We start from the raw sequence: 13,119 nt of genomic DNA, 5'->3' as shown, positions 1-13,119 counted from the left end.
AAATTTTTCAGACTGGAGGCCTGTGACCAGCAGTGTTTCACAACAATCAGTGCTGGGTCCATTTTTATCATTTACATAAATTACTTAGATGAAAACATAGAACGCATGGTTAATAGAGATGTCACCAAAATTGGTGGTATCATGGACAATGAAGGTTACCTCAGATTACAAAGAAATTTAATCAATTGTGTCAATGAGTTGAGGAGTGGCAGATGGCATTTAATTTGGAAAATGTGAGGTATCGGTTGTTTTACCAAAATGCAAAGGCAAGACTTATACAATTAAAAGACAAACCTACGGAGTTAGGTACAAGATTCTTTGAAGTTTGTGTCACATTTGGATAGGGTGGTTAAGGCAGCATTTGGCACACAACTTCATTGCTAAAGCCTTTGAGAATAGAAGTTGGGATGCAATGTTGAGGTTATATAGGATGTTGGTGTGGCTTCTTCTGGAGTACTGTCTAGTTCTAATCAACCTGTTATAGGAAAGACATTATTAAGCTCGAAAGAGTTCAGAAAAAAATTAAGGATGTTGCTGACAATGGAGTGTTTGAGATATAAAAATAGACAGGAAAAGACTGAGGCATTTTCCATGAACTGTTGGAGGCTGAGGGGGTGACCTTCAAAAGGTTTATAAAATCACGACGGGTATAGACAAGGTGAGAGGCAGGTGTCTTTTTCAGAGGGATTCCCAGACTACGGGCATATTTCTTAAGGAGAGTGGAGAAATGTTTTAAGAAAGGGCACGGTGGAGGCAATGTTTCTTTTAAAAACACGCAGACTGGTTTGTGCGTGGAACAAACCGCCAGAAATGATGGATGTGTGTACAGTTACCTTTAAAAAGGTATTTAAATAAGTACATGAATAATAAATATTGGCAGGGATACGGGCCAAGCACAGGCAGGTGGGACTAGATTAGTTTGAGATTTTGATCGGACCGAAGAGTCTGTTTCTGTCCCGTATGACTCCAAGTGTGGGAGATTTTGACATTTTTACCACAAGACTCAATCAGGTGTGAAAAACCCCAATCTATTTTTATTTACACCTGTATAATGGGTTTCACATTTCAAAGATGAAAGACATCACCTGTAATTGTAAAGCATAGAAACACAGTAAAGTACAACAACATCTCAGAAAACTGCTTTGGCAGAGTAGAGGAGATGGATTTGTGACTGCAGAACTGGAGGACTTGCTTCCTCTGCCTCTTGAAAGCAGAGACACCTGTCAACACCACAAATGATGGGGAAACATCTCTACACCAAAAACTTTATTTATTTGCATTATTCGTTATAGCTGAGGATGCAACATGTCAATCATCAGTTATGGTCTCCAAAATCTTTACATTATGTAAGTCTTTAAACTATATATTCCCTTCATCTTGTGTGCTTGGCACTATCCTTTTGACATTGAACTTTTACACTTGATGCGCATCATTATATTTTTTCAGAGTTTGCAGACAACAAAATTTGTCCCTTGAACTCAAAAATACCTTACAATTGGTTTCATACTGATACTGCAAATATTGGGCAGTTATGTTTTTATTAGATATAGAGTCACAGATGTACAGCACGGAAACAGACCCTTTGGTCCAACTCGTCCATGCCGACCAGCTATTCCAACCCAATCTAGTCCCACCTGCCAGCACCTGGCCCATATCCCTCCTATTCATATACCCATCCAGATGCCTTTCAAATGTTGTAACTGTACCAGCCTCCATCACTTCCTCTGGCAGCTCATTCCATACACGTACCACCCTGTGTGAAAATGTTGCCCCTTAGGTCTCTTTTATATCTTTCCCCTCTTGCCCTAAACCTATGCCCTCTAGTTCTGGACTCCCCCACTCCAGGGAAAAGACCTTGTCTATTTATCCTATCCATCCCCCTCATGATTTTGGAAACCTCTAAAAGGTCACCCCTCAGCCTCTGACGCTTTAGAGAAAACAGCCCCAGTCTATTCAACATCCCCCGAAAGCTCAAATCCTCCAACCCTGGCAACATCCTTGGAAATCTTTTCTGAACCCTTTCAAGTTTCACAACTTCTTTCTGATAGGAAGGAGACCAGAAATGCACGCAATATTCCAAAAGTGGCCTAATTAATGTCCTGTACAGCCGCAACATGACCTCCCAACTCCTGTAGTCAATACTCTGACCAATAACGGAAAGCATACCAAATGCCTTCTTCACTATCCCATCTACCTGCGACTCCACTTTCAAGGAGCTGTGAGCCTGCACTCCAAGGTCTCATGCTACAAAACATATCTTCATTATGGGCAATTAGGGAGGTTAGCCTAAGACAGTGTACGCAAGAACAAGCAAGAATGAGAGACAAACAAATAACCGGGCGTAATAGAGCTTGCATTTTATTATTTGACTGCAGCATGCTATCCCAGTATTTATTGGCCATGCTGAATGGAACTCCAGAAGGGATAGTGACTTGCCATCTTCAACCATTGCAACTCATGAAATAAAGGCCCTTGCTAATAGCACCACAGGAGACAATTCCAAGATTTTGACCCAGTGACAATCCAAGAACAGAGATTAACTTCCAAATGAGGACAGTGTGTGGCTTTGAGGGAAAATTACAGGTGCTCATGCTTATGTATATGCTGTCCTTATCCTTCCAAGTGACTTGCATTGAGGCTCATTGAGCTGCAATTGAAGTACTCACATAAGTTGCAACAAAGAGATGTCATATGGTATGCATCTGTACATCAACGGTGAAAGAAATGAATGTCAAAGTTGGATGGAGTGTTAATCAAGCAGGCTGTTTTTATCCTGGATGATGTCAAGCTTCAAAGTGCTTAATACAACCACCCAGGCAAGTGAAGAATATTCCATCACAGTCCTAACTTGTGTCTCAAAGATGGAGGAGTGGATTTGCAAAGGTGCAGTTCAGTTCCTCATCAATTTTTGAATTCCCACCCTGGGGAATTTGCGATAGTGATGTCACCAAACATCATGGGAAGCTAGATAGATTTTTTTTCCTGAAGGAGGTATCCATTGTTTGGCCCTTCGATGTCAAGTGTGCTATACTTCAGTCCAGGCCATAATTTGTCCAGGTCTTGCTGTGTATTAACACTGACCGCTTCATCTGAGCCAGAAATGGCTCCTACTTTTGAGCATATAGGGGAAGGCCATTAATCATTTCACCCCAGATGATTCAACTGAGGATATTACCCTGAGAAACTATACAGATGCCCCTCCAAAAACCACAATTATTGTTCTTTGTACCACACACACCTCTGCATAACATAGATTCAATGTTTGTACTTTCTCTAGGACATCTATATTCTCAGTTTCATTATATTTTACAAAAACCTACGTGATCACCATTTGCACCAGATGCCTTGCCTTATCTCAGTGGCCTCAGCCTCCATTATTTTACCAATTTATAAAAGCCCCGTTTAAGGCAATGATTCCAAAAGTGTCAATGCTGGAGATTGCATTCGGCTTCGCATGCACTGATGTCATTTCAGTCTCAGGTGGAAAATTAAAGAGTCCCAAGCTCTCGACCACAATAGCGTCCAATGGGTTATCCTGGCTCATGACCGGCAGAGTGCAAAATCTAATTAGCCGATGTAATTTGTAACTATTGTTGCCATGCAATAAAAGTACACAATGTTATTAAGACAAGTACCCATGCTTGTTAAGACTTAAAATGACTCATTCTTTATCACTGCTAACAGGCCCTGAAATATGGAGTAGAATACATGGTTAGTATGGTAATAGCACTCTGGCCCAACCATTGGAAACACAAAGTTTACTATTTTCTTCTATTACCAGATAATCAGACTTCCTTCTGAGTCTCCAAAACTTATTTTTAATTGCTTCATTATCTCCTCAGAAATCATTCACACAAGTCTTTAACTTTCAGTTCAGTTTTAGTCTGTTTATCCATGAATCACTGCAAGGATGAATCCGGTTTGCACCTAACTGTATTTAACTATACTCATACACATTAGTATCTACCATTTCTAGATATTATTGCTCATTGCTAATGTTATTTTGTTAATCTGAACCAAATGCCCTATGTTACATGGTCTTTTGTGACCATTTGTGATGGTTGGTTCCTATAAGTTTATAATGCCATGATGTAGCACCCAATTAATTTTCTCCATACTTATTGTTCAACTTAAAGTTGATCAAAGAAACTTTTTCTGAATGCACTGTAACGTCTTCTGCACTTTGGAGTTATGGGTTAGGCTTATCTCAGTCGGTCCTCAAATTCACCCATTATTGTTCTGCTTCTTTGCTTATTTTCCTGAACTATCTTCCGTGCTCCACCACTGACATATTACTTGATGGCTCATAACATCTAATAATTGAAGTATTTCCCTTCCTCACTTTTTCCAATCCACATGCATTCTCTAAAACTTAGTCTTATCTAACATGTGACAAAGCAGCATGAGTCAGATTCTTTTTCATAAGAATGATCATCATTGGCAAGCCCAGCAAAGATGGCCATCCCAATTCCCCTTTTGAAGGTGGGAGTATGTAGTCACTTGAACCACTGCAACTCGTATGGTCCAGGTGTACACCATGGAATGGATCCCTGACCTGGTGTGCTATCTTGCATGTTTATTCTTAATTTCTTTGGGAATTTCTTCATGGGATGTGAGTGTCACTGTCTCGACAAACATTTCTTGCCCATCCTAATGGCCCTGCAGAAGCTGGTAGGTGAGCTGCCCTCCTGAGTAGTGATCTGTAGATGCACTCAGTGCTACTAGGAGTAGGATTTTGATGCAACAATACTGAAGGAACAGCGATATATTCCCAAGTCAGGATGGTACGTGGCTAAATGAGAAACTTCAGGTGGTGGTTTTCCCATGTATTAGCTGAATCTGTCCATCTATGAGGTTGCAGGTTTTAGTAATGTCCTCCATCCTGTAGATGATACACATTGCTGCCACTAAACATTGATGAAGGGAGTTAATGATTGAAGGTGGTAGTTGGAATGTCAGTCTAGTGGGCCTTGGATGCCATCAAATTTTCAGTCATTGGAAGTGCACCCATTCAGGCAAGTAGGGAGCACTCCTTCACATCCCCTGATTTGCGTATTTTAGATGAAGCTCAGAGATTGGGAAGGAACTACTCACTGGAGAACTTTAAATTCTGGTCTGTCTTGAAGCTACAGTACTAATGTAGCCAGTTCACTTCAGTTTCTAATCAATTATAACCCCAGGACACTCATAGTGTGGAAATTCAGTGATGGCAAAACCACTGAATGTCTTGCAACTATGGTTAGGTTCTCTATTGCTGGAGATGGCCATTGTCTGATTCTTGTGAGACGTGAATGTTAGTTGCACTCATCAACTCAAGCCAGAATGTCATCAAGGTTTTGCTGCAGATGACTACGGATTACTTCAGTACCTGAATGTTGCAGAACATGTACCATCAGCAGACATCCCCACTTATCACCTTAGCACAGAGGGAAGATCATTCATGAAGTAGCCAAAAATAGCTGGACACTACCATGGAATTCCTGTAATGACATCTTAGACTTATTAGATCAATAACTGTCTTGACTACCTTAGCAATTCAATGCACCGAGATCCTAATTCAAAAAGGATGAAAATCAGTCATTGTTGACATTCCCAGGCCAATCAAACATTGCTGCAATGTAGGTAACTATTCTGAAGAAACCTGCACGATTTGTATAATGCTCAAAATCAATAATTTACCTACCAGCAAAATAAGCTTGTGTTTTGTGCAGTTAAAACTGATGCATTGTATATACATCAGGAAGAAATTACCTTGTGTGATTTCAAACCTCTCCAGCATGGCTGGAACTTGTGGGATCTTTGGGCAACATGTAGAAACCCTCTAATCATCATTTAGACATGATCATTGAGCAAGGTATGCTGACCTGCAACATTCCCTCATAGCGATATTAAATGAGACAGCACTGAGCATGACTGAAAGCAAGCGATGGAGAGATTACATTACAATCGTTCAGATGTTGCCAGTGGGCATCATTCACTGTACTTGCTCACATACTCTGTGGACTTTGCGCTGATCAGACATCCAAAACAAAAACACGCCCAGGATCTGGACTGAATAGTTCAAGCAACGTTTCATCTCTCAGTCACAATTCAAAGAATCTTACCGAGACGTACAACCTGAATCAAAAGTGGAACTTACAGTATTTAACTCAACACCAAATCCTGCACAAAATGAAAGAACAAAGAAAGGAATAAGACAATAAAAGTGTTTTATACTTTTCTAAAACCTGAAGAAATGAGACATCACATCAGTAGAATTTTCAGAGCTAAAGAGGTTGCTCAGTACTTTAGTCAAGACTTACCATATTATTCGAAAAATTCAAGTTTTCTTCATTGTACACTTCAGTTCAGAAAAGCACATAGCCATGTACACGGGCAGTTTGAGGGAGCATTTATACTTAGTGTGCAAGTAGGGAAACTTTTACACACTTGGTGGTTCAAAGACAGGGAAGATACAATATGGAGTAGTCTCCACAAGGAGCAGGAAAATTCACTCAGCACCTCCCATATTTTATTGTCTGATATGCTTCATCTGAAGCTGCCTTGCCAAACACGAACAATATTAATGTTACTTTTTCTGCAAACTCCGAGCTAATATTTTGTGCATAACTTAACACCTCTCATTTTCACTTAACTGGTGTGTTGATGGTGATGTTATGGAGGAAACATCTGTGCTGCAATCAGGATGATATAAATGAACTTGACGCACAAGATCAACACTAAATCATGAGAAGCTCATAATACCTGTCTTCTTACTGGAGGCTCAAACTTCCAGCTTGCTGCTTTCTTCCTCAGGATCAAAAAGATTGGGAATTATTACCTTTGGAATTAACATAGTTTCAAGATACCATGGCCACCATTGGAACACTGGAATCAATGCAACCCAGCAGAAATCAGTGTGCTGGGACACTTATGGATTTGAATTAGTTAATGGCCTACATATTTAGGCCCATGACTCTTGGCTTAAGAAAATCTATGTCTAAACTCAATCTAGATAAGCTAATGTGTTTCAACATAGAGAAAGTGGAGTCCGATTTAACTAAACAGGATATCTAATATATGGATTCCTCACAAGCTTGGCTTGAGGCTCATAGGCAAAAAAGTGCTTTTTAACTCATGGATAGTAAAGCAGAATGTTCTCAATCTCATTGGTCAATGTAAAGTACAGCTAAAAATGTGCTTTGTACTCTATTCATTCCAGAAGTAACAAATCCCTTGTGTTCTATTCCTTACTTGACCTGATCAGTACTATCTTGTAAAATAAGGGCTTGGGATACAAGTACTAATTGTGGGATGTTGTAATTTTTTTTTGCCCAAATGCCTATAATGAAACATGTAGCACATTTTGGAATACAACTCATATATTGAAAAAAGCTGTTAAATAAAATATGAACAATTATGTTTATCAGTTCGGAACCAACTGCTTCAGGCCCTTTTGAAATAGGGCGTAAGCCGATTAAAACTGGGAGAATGATGAAATTGGAGGCGGTCTGACCAAAGACAGTCACCATTTCAGCTCTAAACTTTCATCAGAACAACTTGCACTCTTTCTTTTTCAGGTTTCCAGCACCCAGTATGTCATTAGAGAATCACTTGTGCTTTAACTATGAAATAACATAGCACAAAGTGTTAGTAGTAGTATTAGTAATAGGACTGCAACCAATTTGACAAATATCTGGAACATAAATAGTGCTTGATATAATTCCTTTTGCCCTAGCTAAATACAAAATGATTAATATATTCCTTCCATCATTTTAGATATGAAGATCACAGCATTTAATGCCATTTTTAACTGATACAATTCTGTAAATATTTCTACCTGGTATTGCAAATCAAGTCTTTGCCAAGGTCACAAAATGTGGCTGCTATACACAGGTACTTTCAGCTCATTACATTTATGAATATTGTTTTATTGATGACTTGGTGATTTGGTGTGCAAAGATAAATTTCACATTAATTGTCCAAATACTGCCATTCTGTGTATGAAATAGGCAGTGGCAGACTTCAGTACCATTTGATTTGTATGCAGCTAAGTATTTATTGGGAGGAAATAAAGATTCCCTGGGGTCTTCAGATCATAACATACACTCCTGTGTGCTCACCTTCTTTTGCATCACTCAGCTCGACAGTGGCAGACATGGTTGTCTCCCCGTTCATGCTGCTCCACACTGTTCACAGGTTCAACTCAACTACCTGATGGAGCAGATGAGACCAAGATTAGACAGAGGAGTTGAGCCGAGCTGTAGTAAGCATGCACTCGCCTCCCCCCACCCCCTCCCTCTGCAAGCTATGTCTCGCTACAGTCTAACACTCTCCAGTCCCCTTCCCTCACGGGGGTGGGGAGAAAGGGGAGGGGAGAAACGGAGGGCGGGGGAGGAGAGAAACGGGGGAGGAGAGAAACGGGGGAGGAGAGAAACGGGGGACGGGAGGTACGGGGGGGGGGGCGAGGGGAGATACGGGGGGAGGGGCGAGGGGAGATACGGGGGCGGCGAGGGGAGAGGGAGAGAAACCAAGGGGAAGGGAGATACAGAGTGGGGGAGGGGAGAAACATCGGGGGGGGGGGGGGGGGGGGGGGAGGGGAGGGGAGGGGAGAAACACCGAGGGGGGAAGGGTAGAAACACAGGGGAGGAGGGAGTAACGGAGGGGGAGGGGAGAAACATCGGAGGGGGAGGGGAGAAACATCGGAGGGGGAGGGGAGAAACACGGGAGGGGGATAGAAACACGGGAGGGAGGGGAGAAACGGAGGGGGCGGAGAGAGAGGGGATAAACGGGGGTGGGTAGGGGAGGGGAGAAACACGGGGTGGGAGGGGAGGGGAGGAACGGGGGAGGGAAGGGGAGGAACGGGGGGAGGGGCAGAGGGGGGAGGGGGAGGGGAGGGGGGGGGAGGGGGAGGGGAGGGGGGGGGAGGGGGGGAGGGGAGGGGGGGGGGGGAGGGGGGGGGGGGGGGGGAGGGGGGGGGGGGGAGGGGAGGGGGGGGGGGGGAGGGGGGGGGGGGGGAGGGGATGGGAGGAGGGGGAAACGGAGGGGGGAGGGGGGAAACGGGGGAGGGGGGAATGGGTGGGGGGGGAGGGGGAGGGGAGGAACGGGGGGAGGGGAGGAGGAGGAGAGGGGAGGAACGGGGGGTGGGGGAGGGGAGGGGGGTGGGGGAGGGGAGGGGGGTGGGGGAGGGGAGGAACGGGGGGTGGGGGAGGGGTGGGGGAGGGGGAAACGGGGGGGGGAAACAGGGGAGGGGGAACGGGGGGAACAGGGGAGGGGGAACGGTGGGAGGGGGAGGGGAGGAACGGGGGGACGGGGAGGGGGAGGGGGAGGGGAGGAACGGGGGGGAGGGGAGGAGGAGGAGAGGGGAGGGAGGAGGAGGAGAGGGGAGGAACGCGGGGGGATGGGAGGAGGAGGAGAGGGGAGGAACGCGGGGGGAGGGGAGGAGGAGGAGAGGGGAGGAACGGGGGGTGGGGGAGGGGAGGAACGGGGGTGGGGGAGGGGAGGAACGAGGGGTGGGGGAGGGGAGCAGGAGGAGAGGGGAGGAACGGGGGATGGGGGAGGGGAGGAACGGGGGTAGGAACTGGGGGAGGGGGAGGGTAGGAACTGGGGGAGGGGGAGGGGAGGAACTGGGGGAGGGGGAGGGGAGGAACTGGGGGAGGGGGAGGGGAGGAACGGGGGAGGGTGAGGGGAGGAACGGGGGGACGGGGAGGGGAGGAATGGGGGAGGGGAGGAACGGGGGGTGGGGGAGGAGAGGAGAGGAACGGGGGGTGGGGGAGGGGAGGAACGGGGGTGGGGGAGGGGAGGATCGGGGGGTGGGGAGGGGAGGAACGGGGTGGGGGAGGGGAGCAGGAGGAGAGGGGAGGAACGGGGGGTGGGGGAGGGGGAGAACGGGGGGGAGGGGGAGGGGGGGAGGGGGAGGGGAGGAGGAGAGGGGAGGAACGGGGGTGGGGGAGGGGAGGAACGGGGGGTGGGGGAGGGGAGCAGGAGGAGAGGGGAGGAGAGGAACGGGGGGGTGGGGGAGGGGAGGGGAGGAACGGGGGGAGGGGGAGGGGAGGAACGGGGGGAGGGGGAGGGGAGGAACTGGGGGAGGGGGAGGGGAGGAACGGGGGAGGGGAGGAACGGGGGAGGGGGAGGGGAGGAACGGGGGAGGGGGAGGGGAGGAACGGGGGAGGGGGAGGGGAGGAACGGGGAGGGGGAGGGGAGGAACGGGGAGGGGGAGGGACAGCTGGGGGGTAGGAACGGGGGGAGGGGAGGAACGGGGGGAGGGGGAGGGGAGGAACGGGGGGAGGGGGAGGGGAGGAACGGGGGGAGGGGGAGGGGAGGAACGGGGGGAGGGGGAGGGGAGGAACGGGGGTGGTGGGGGAGGAACGGGGGTGGTGGGGGAGGGGAGGAACGGGGGTGGTGGGGGAGGGGAGGAACGGGGGTGGTGGGGGGGGGGAGGAACGGGGGTGGTGGGGGGAGGGGAGGAACGGGGGTGGTGGGGGGAGGGGAGGAGGAGGAGAGGGAGGGCGGGGAGATGTCTGAGCGAACAAGGAGCCGCGGGGTGGAAACAGTGAGAGACCTGCGGACGTAGCGCCATGATCACAGCGCGGGGAGCAGGAGCACCACCTCCGGGACACGAACCACGGAGGGAGGGGGATGAAAGAGCCGCAGCCGGCAGGCAAGAGCGACCGCCCTCCCTCCCCCCCCCGGTCCCTGCCCCTGCCTCCCTCCCCCTGACCCTCTCCCTCTCCGCGTGTGTCCTCCGCCGCCCGAGCCCAGTGCTGCTCTGCAAAGAAAAACAACTCCCTTCCCTCCCTCCCTCCCTGCTCCAACGCGCCCGGCTGGAGGCTCCCAAGGTCAGCGGCGGCTCCCTACACCCCCCCCCCCCCCCAACCACCCCCTGGGGGGAGGGAGGGAGCGAGTCCCCCCCCCCCCGCTCCCTTCCCCTTCCCGCTGCCGTGACACCGGAGCGCGGCTGCAGCCTGCTCCCAGACATGGCGCCCCAGTTCCGGCGACAGCGAGCTCGGGCACGGCCATGTTACAGAACACAACAACACCAGCCCTTTTATATTTTATATTTATAATAAAATAAGACCAAGCCGGTGCAACCAGAGCGGAAAATGCAGGGGGGGGGAAAATAATTTTTAACATATTGCATTGATAAAAATGATTTTTTTTAAAAAATTCCAGCACTAGCAAAAACCCAAGATTTGAAATATATATATATATAAATTTAAAAATGTTGAGGATTTTGTGCGTGCTCCCAATGGATTCTCCGTCCCCAGCCTTTGAGAAGGAGGAGGAGGGAGGGAGGGAGGGGGGGCGATGCAGTCGTGTTCGGATTCCGATCCGCCATGTGAGTGCTGTAGCCCGGCTGAGAGCGCGGCACAAACCCCGCCACAAAAATACAACCCTCTCCTCCCCCACCCACCACCCCAAACAAAAATGCAAACCCAACCTCACCTTTTAGAAAAGGCTTATTTTTTTTCTTCCCCCCCACCACGAAAAAAAATTCCGCCGCAGGAGGGGTGGGTGGAAAAAAACCCCCAGCACTCACCGTCCTTCTCTTCCGAAGATCTTATTTGCAAAGAAAGGGAGGGGGAAAAAAAATTTTTTTCTCTCTCTTTTTCAAACAAAAATCTGGGCGAGCCGAAAGGAGAAGCGACTGCAGCGCGAGGATCCGCAGAGAGAAAGGAGGAGGAGGTGGAGAAGGAAGGGGGGGGTTGGAAAGAAAAGAGAGAGAGAGAGAGAGAGATCCAGCGAGCCAACGCCGATTGATGAGCGGTCCGAGTCGGTGGGGGCAGCCCGGGAACCTCGCACTCCGCTCGGGAGGGAGAGCGGATGGAAAATGGGAGGCGAGCGAAGGGGGGAGTGGGTTGGGAAGGGGGGTGGTGGTGGTGGTGGTGGAGGAGGGGAGGGGGGGAATAGAGAAGCCGCCAGAGACAAAAGGGGCCGGAACCGAGAGGCAGAGTGAATCCGAGACAGCTTTGCCCTGGCGCGGCCACTCGAACCAACCAGCTTCCTGCTGCTGGCGACAAGAGGCGGCTCCACGGCGTGACCGTGTCGGCACAGCCCCAGCGCCGAGCCCTCGCACAGACTGTGTCTGAGCACAGCGCCGAGCCCTCTCTCTGTCTCTGTGTCTGAGCACAGCGCCGAGCCCTCTCTCTGTCTCTGTGTCTGAGCACAGCGCCGAGCCCTCTCTCTGTCTCTGTGTCTGAGCACAGCGCCGAGCCCTCCTCTCACTCACTGCGTGTCCGAGGACAGCCCAGCACCGAGCGCTCACTGTCTGGATACAGCCCAGCGCCGAATTTCCTCCCCCCTCCTCCTCTCTCTCTCTCTGTCGCTGTATCTTGAGTACAGCCCAGCGCCGTCTCTCGCTGTGTAGGCACAGCCCCAGCGCCGAGCCCTCAGTCTGTCTGGGCAGAGCCCAACGTCGAGTTTCTCTCTCTCTCTCGCTGTGTAGGCGCAGCCCAGTGCCGAGTTCCCTCTGTGCGTGTAGGGCTGGGCTGAATACAACACGGATCTCTGTCTGGGCAGAGCCCAGCGCTGAGTCCACTGTCTCGCCAGAGCCCCAGCGTGGATTCTTCCCTCCCCTAGTCTGTGTAGCCCAATGCAGATCCCCATCGCGGTGTGTATGTGTCGGTGCAACCCAATGCAGATCCCCTTCAGCTTGTATACATGTCGGTGTAGCCTAGTGCAGATCCCCTTCAGCTTGTATACATGTCGGTGTAGCCCAGTGCAGATCCCCTTCAGCTTGTATACATGGCTGTGTAGCCCAGTGCAGATCCCCTTCAGCTTGTATACATGTCGGTGTAGCCCAGTGCAGATCCCCTTCAGCTTGTATACATGGCTGTGTAGCCCAGTGCAGATCCCCATCGCCCGGTGTATGTGTCGGTGCAACTCGTAGCAGATCCCCTTCATCTCGTATATGTGTCGGTGCAGCCCAGTAGCAGCTCCCCTTCGCCCTGTGTATGTGTCGGTGCAGCCCAGTTGCAGATCCCCTTCGCCCTGTGTATGTGTCGGTGCAGCCCAGTTGCAGATCCCCATCGCTCTCCCTCTGTGCTCCACTGGCAGAAGCTCACGCACTCTTTTACAATGCATTTTAAAAAGAAAAAAAAATCTCAACTACCAGCCATTTCCCTTTAATAAAAGGTTTGA

General features: G+C 49.2%; 1 protein-coding gene across 9 annotated transcripts in view; it reads right to left on the bottom strand.

The window, feature by feature from the left end:
- Positions 1 to 13,119, bottom strand: part of LOC132830992 (nucleolar transcription factor 1-like) — a 67,798-nt gene that overhangs the window by 52,501 nt on the left and 2,178 nt on the right. For 6 of the 9 annotated variants that reach the window (XM_060848990.1, XM_060848994.1, XM_060848996.1 and 3 more), the window contains exons 1-2: positions 11,519 to 12,194; positions 8,103 to 8,193 (exon numbers count right to left, since the gene is read on the bottom strand). In XM_060848990.1, the coding sequence (XP_060704973.1) occupies positions 8,103 to 8,157 (55 nt within the window). In that variant the 5' untranslated portion in view covers positions 8,158 to 8,193; positions 11,519 to 12,194. The other 3 variants (XM_060848992.1, XM_060848993.1, XM_060848991.1) reach the window with 3 other exon arrangements.

The sequence above is a fragment of the Hemiscyllium ocellatum genome, chromosome 32, assembly GCF_020745735.1.
Source record: "Hemiscyllium ocellatum isolate sHemOce1 chromosome 32, sHemOce1.pat.X.cur, whole genome shotgun sequence".
Taxonomy (NCBI): Eukaryota; Metazoa; Chordata; class Chondrichthyes; order Orectolobiformes; family Hemiscylliidae; genus Hemiscyllium; species Hemiscyllium ocellatum.
The sequence above is the reverse complement of the archived record's forward strand: the minus strand, read 5'-3'. Positions and strand labels throughout refer to the sequence as shown.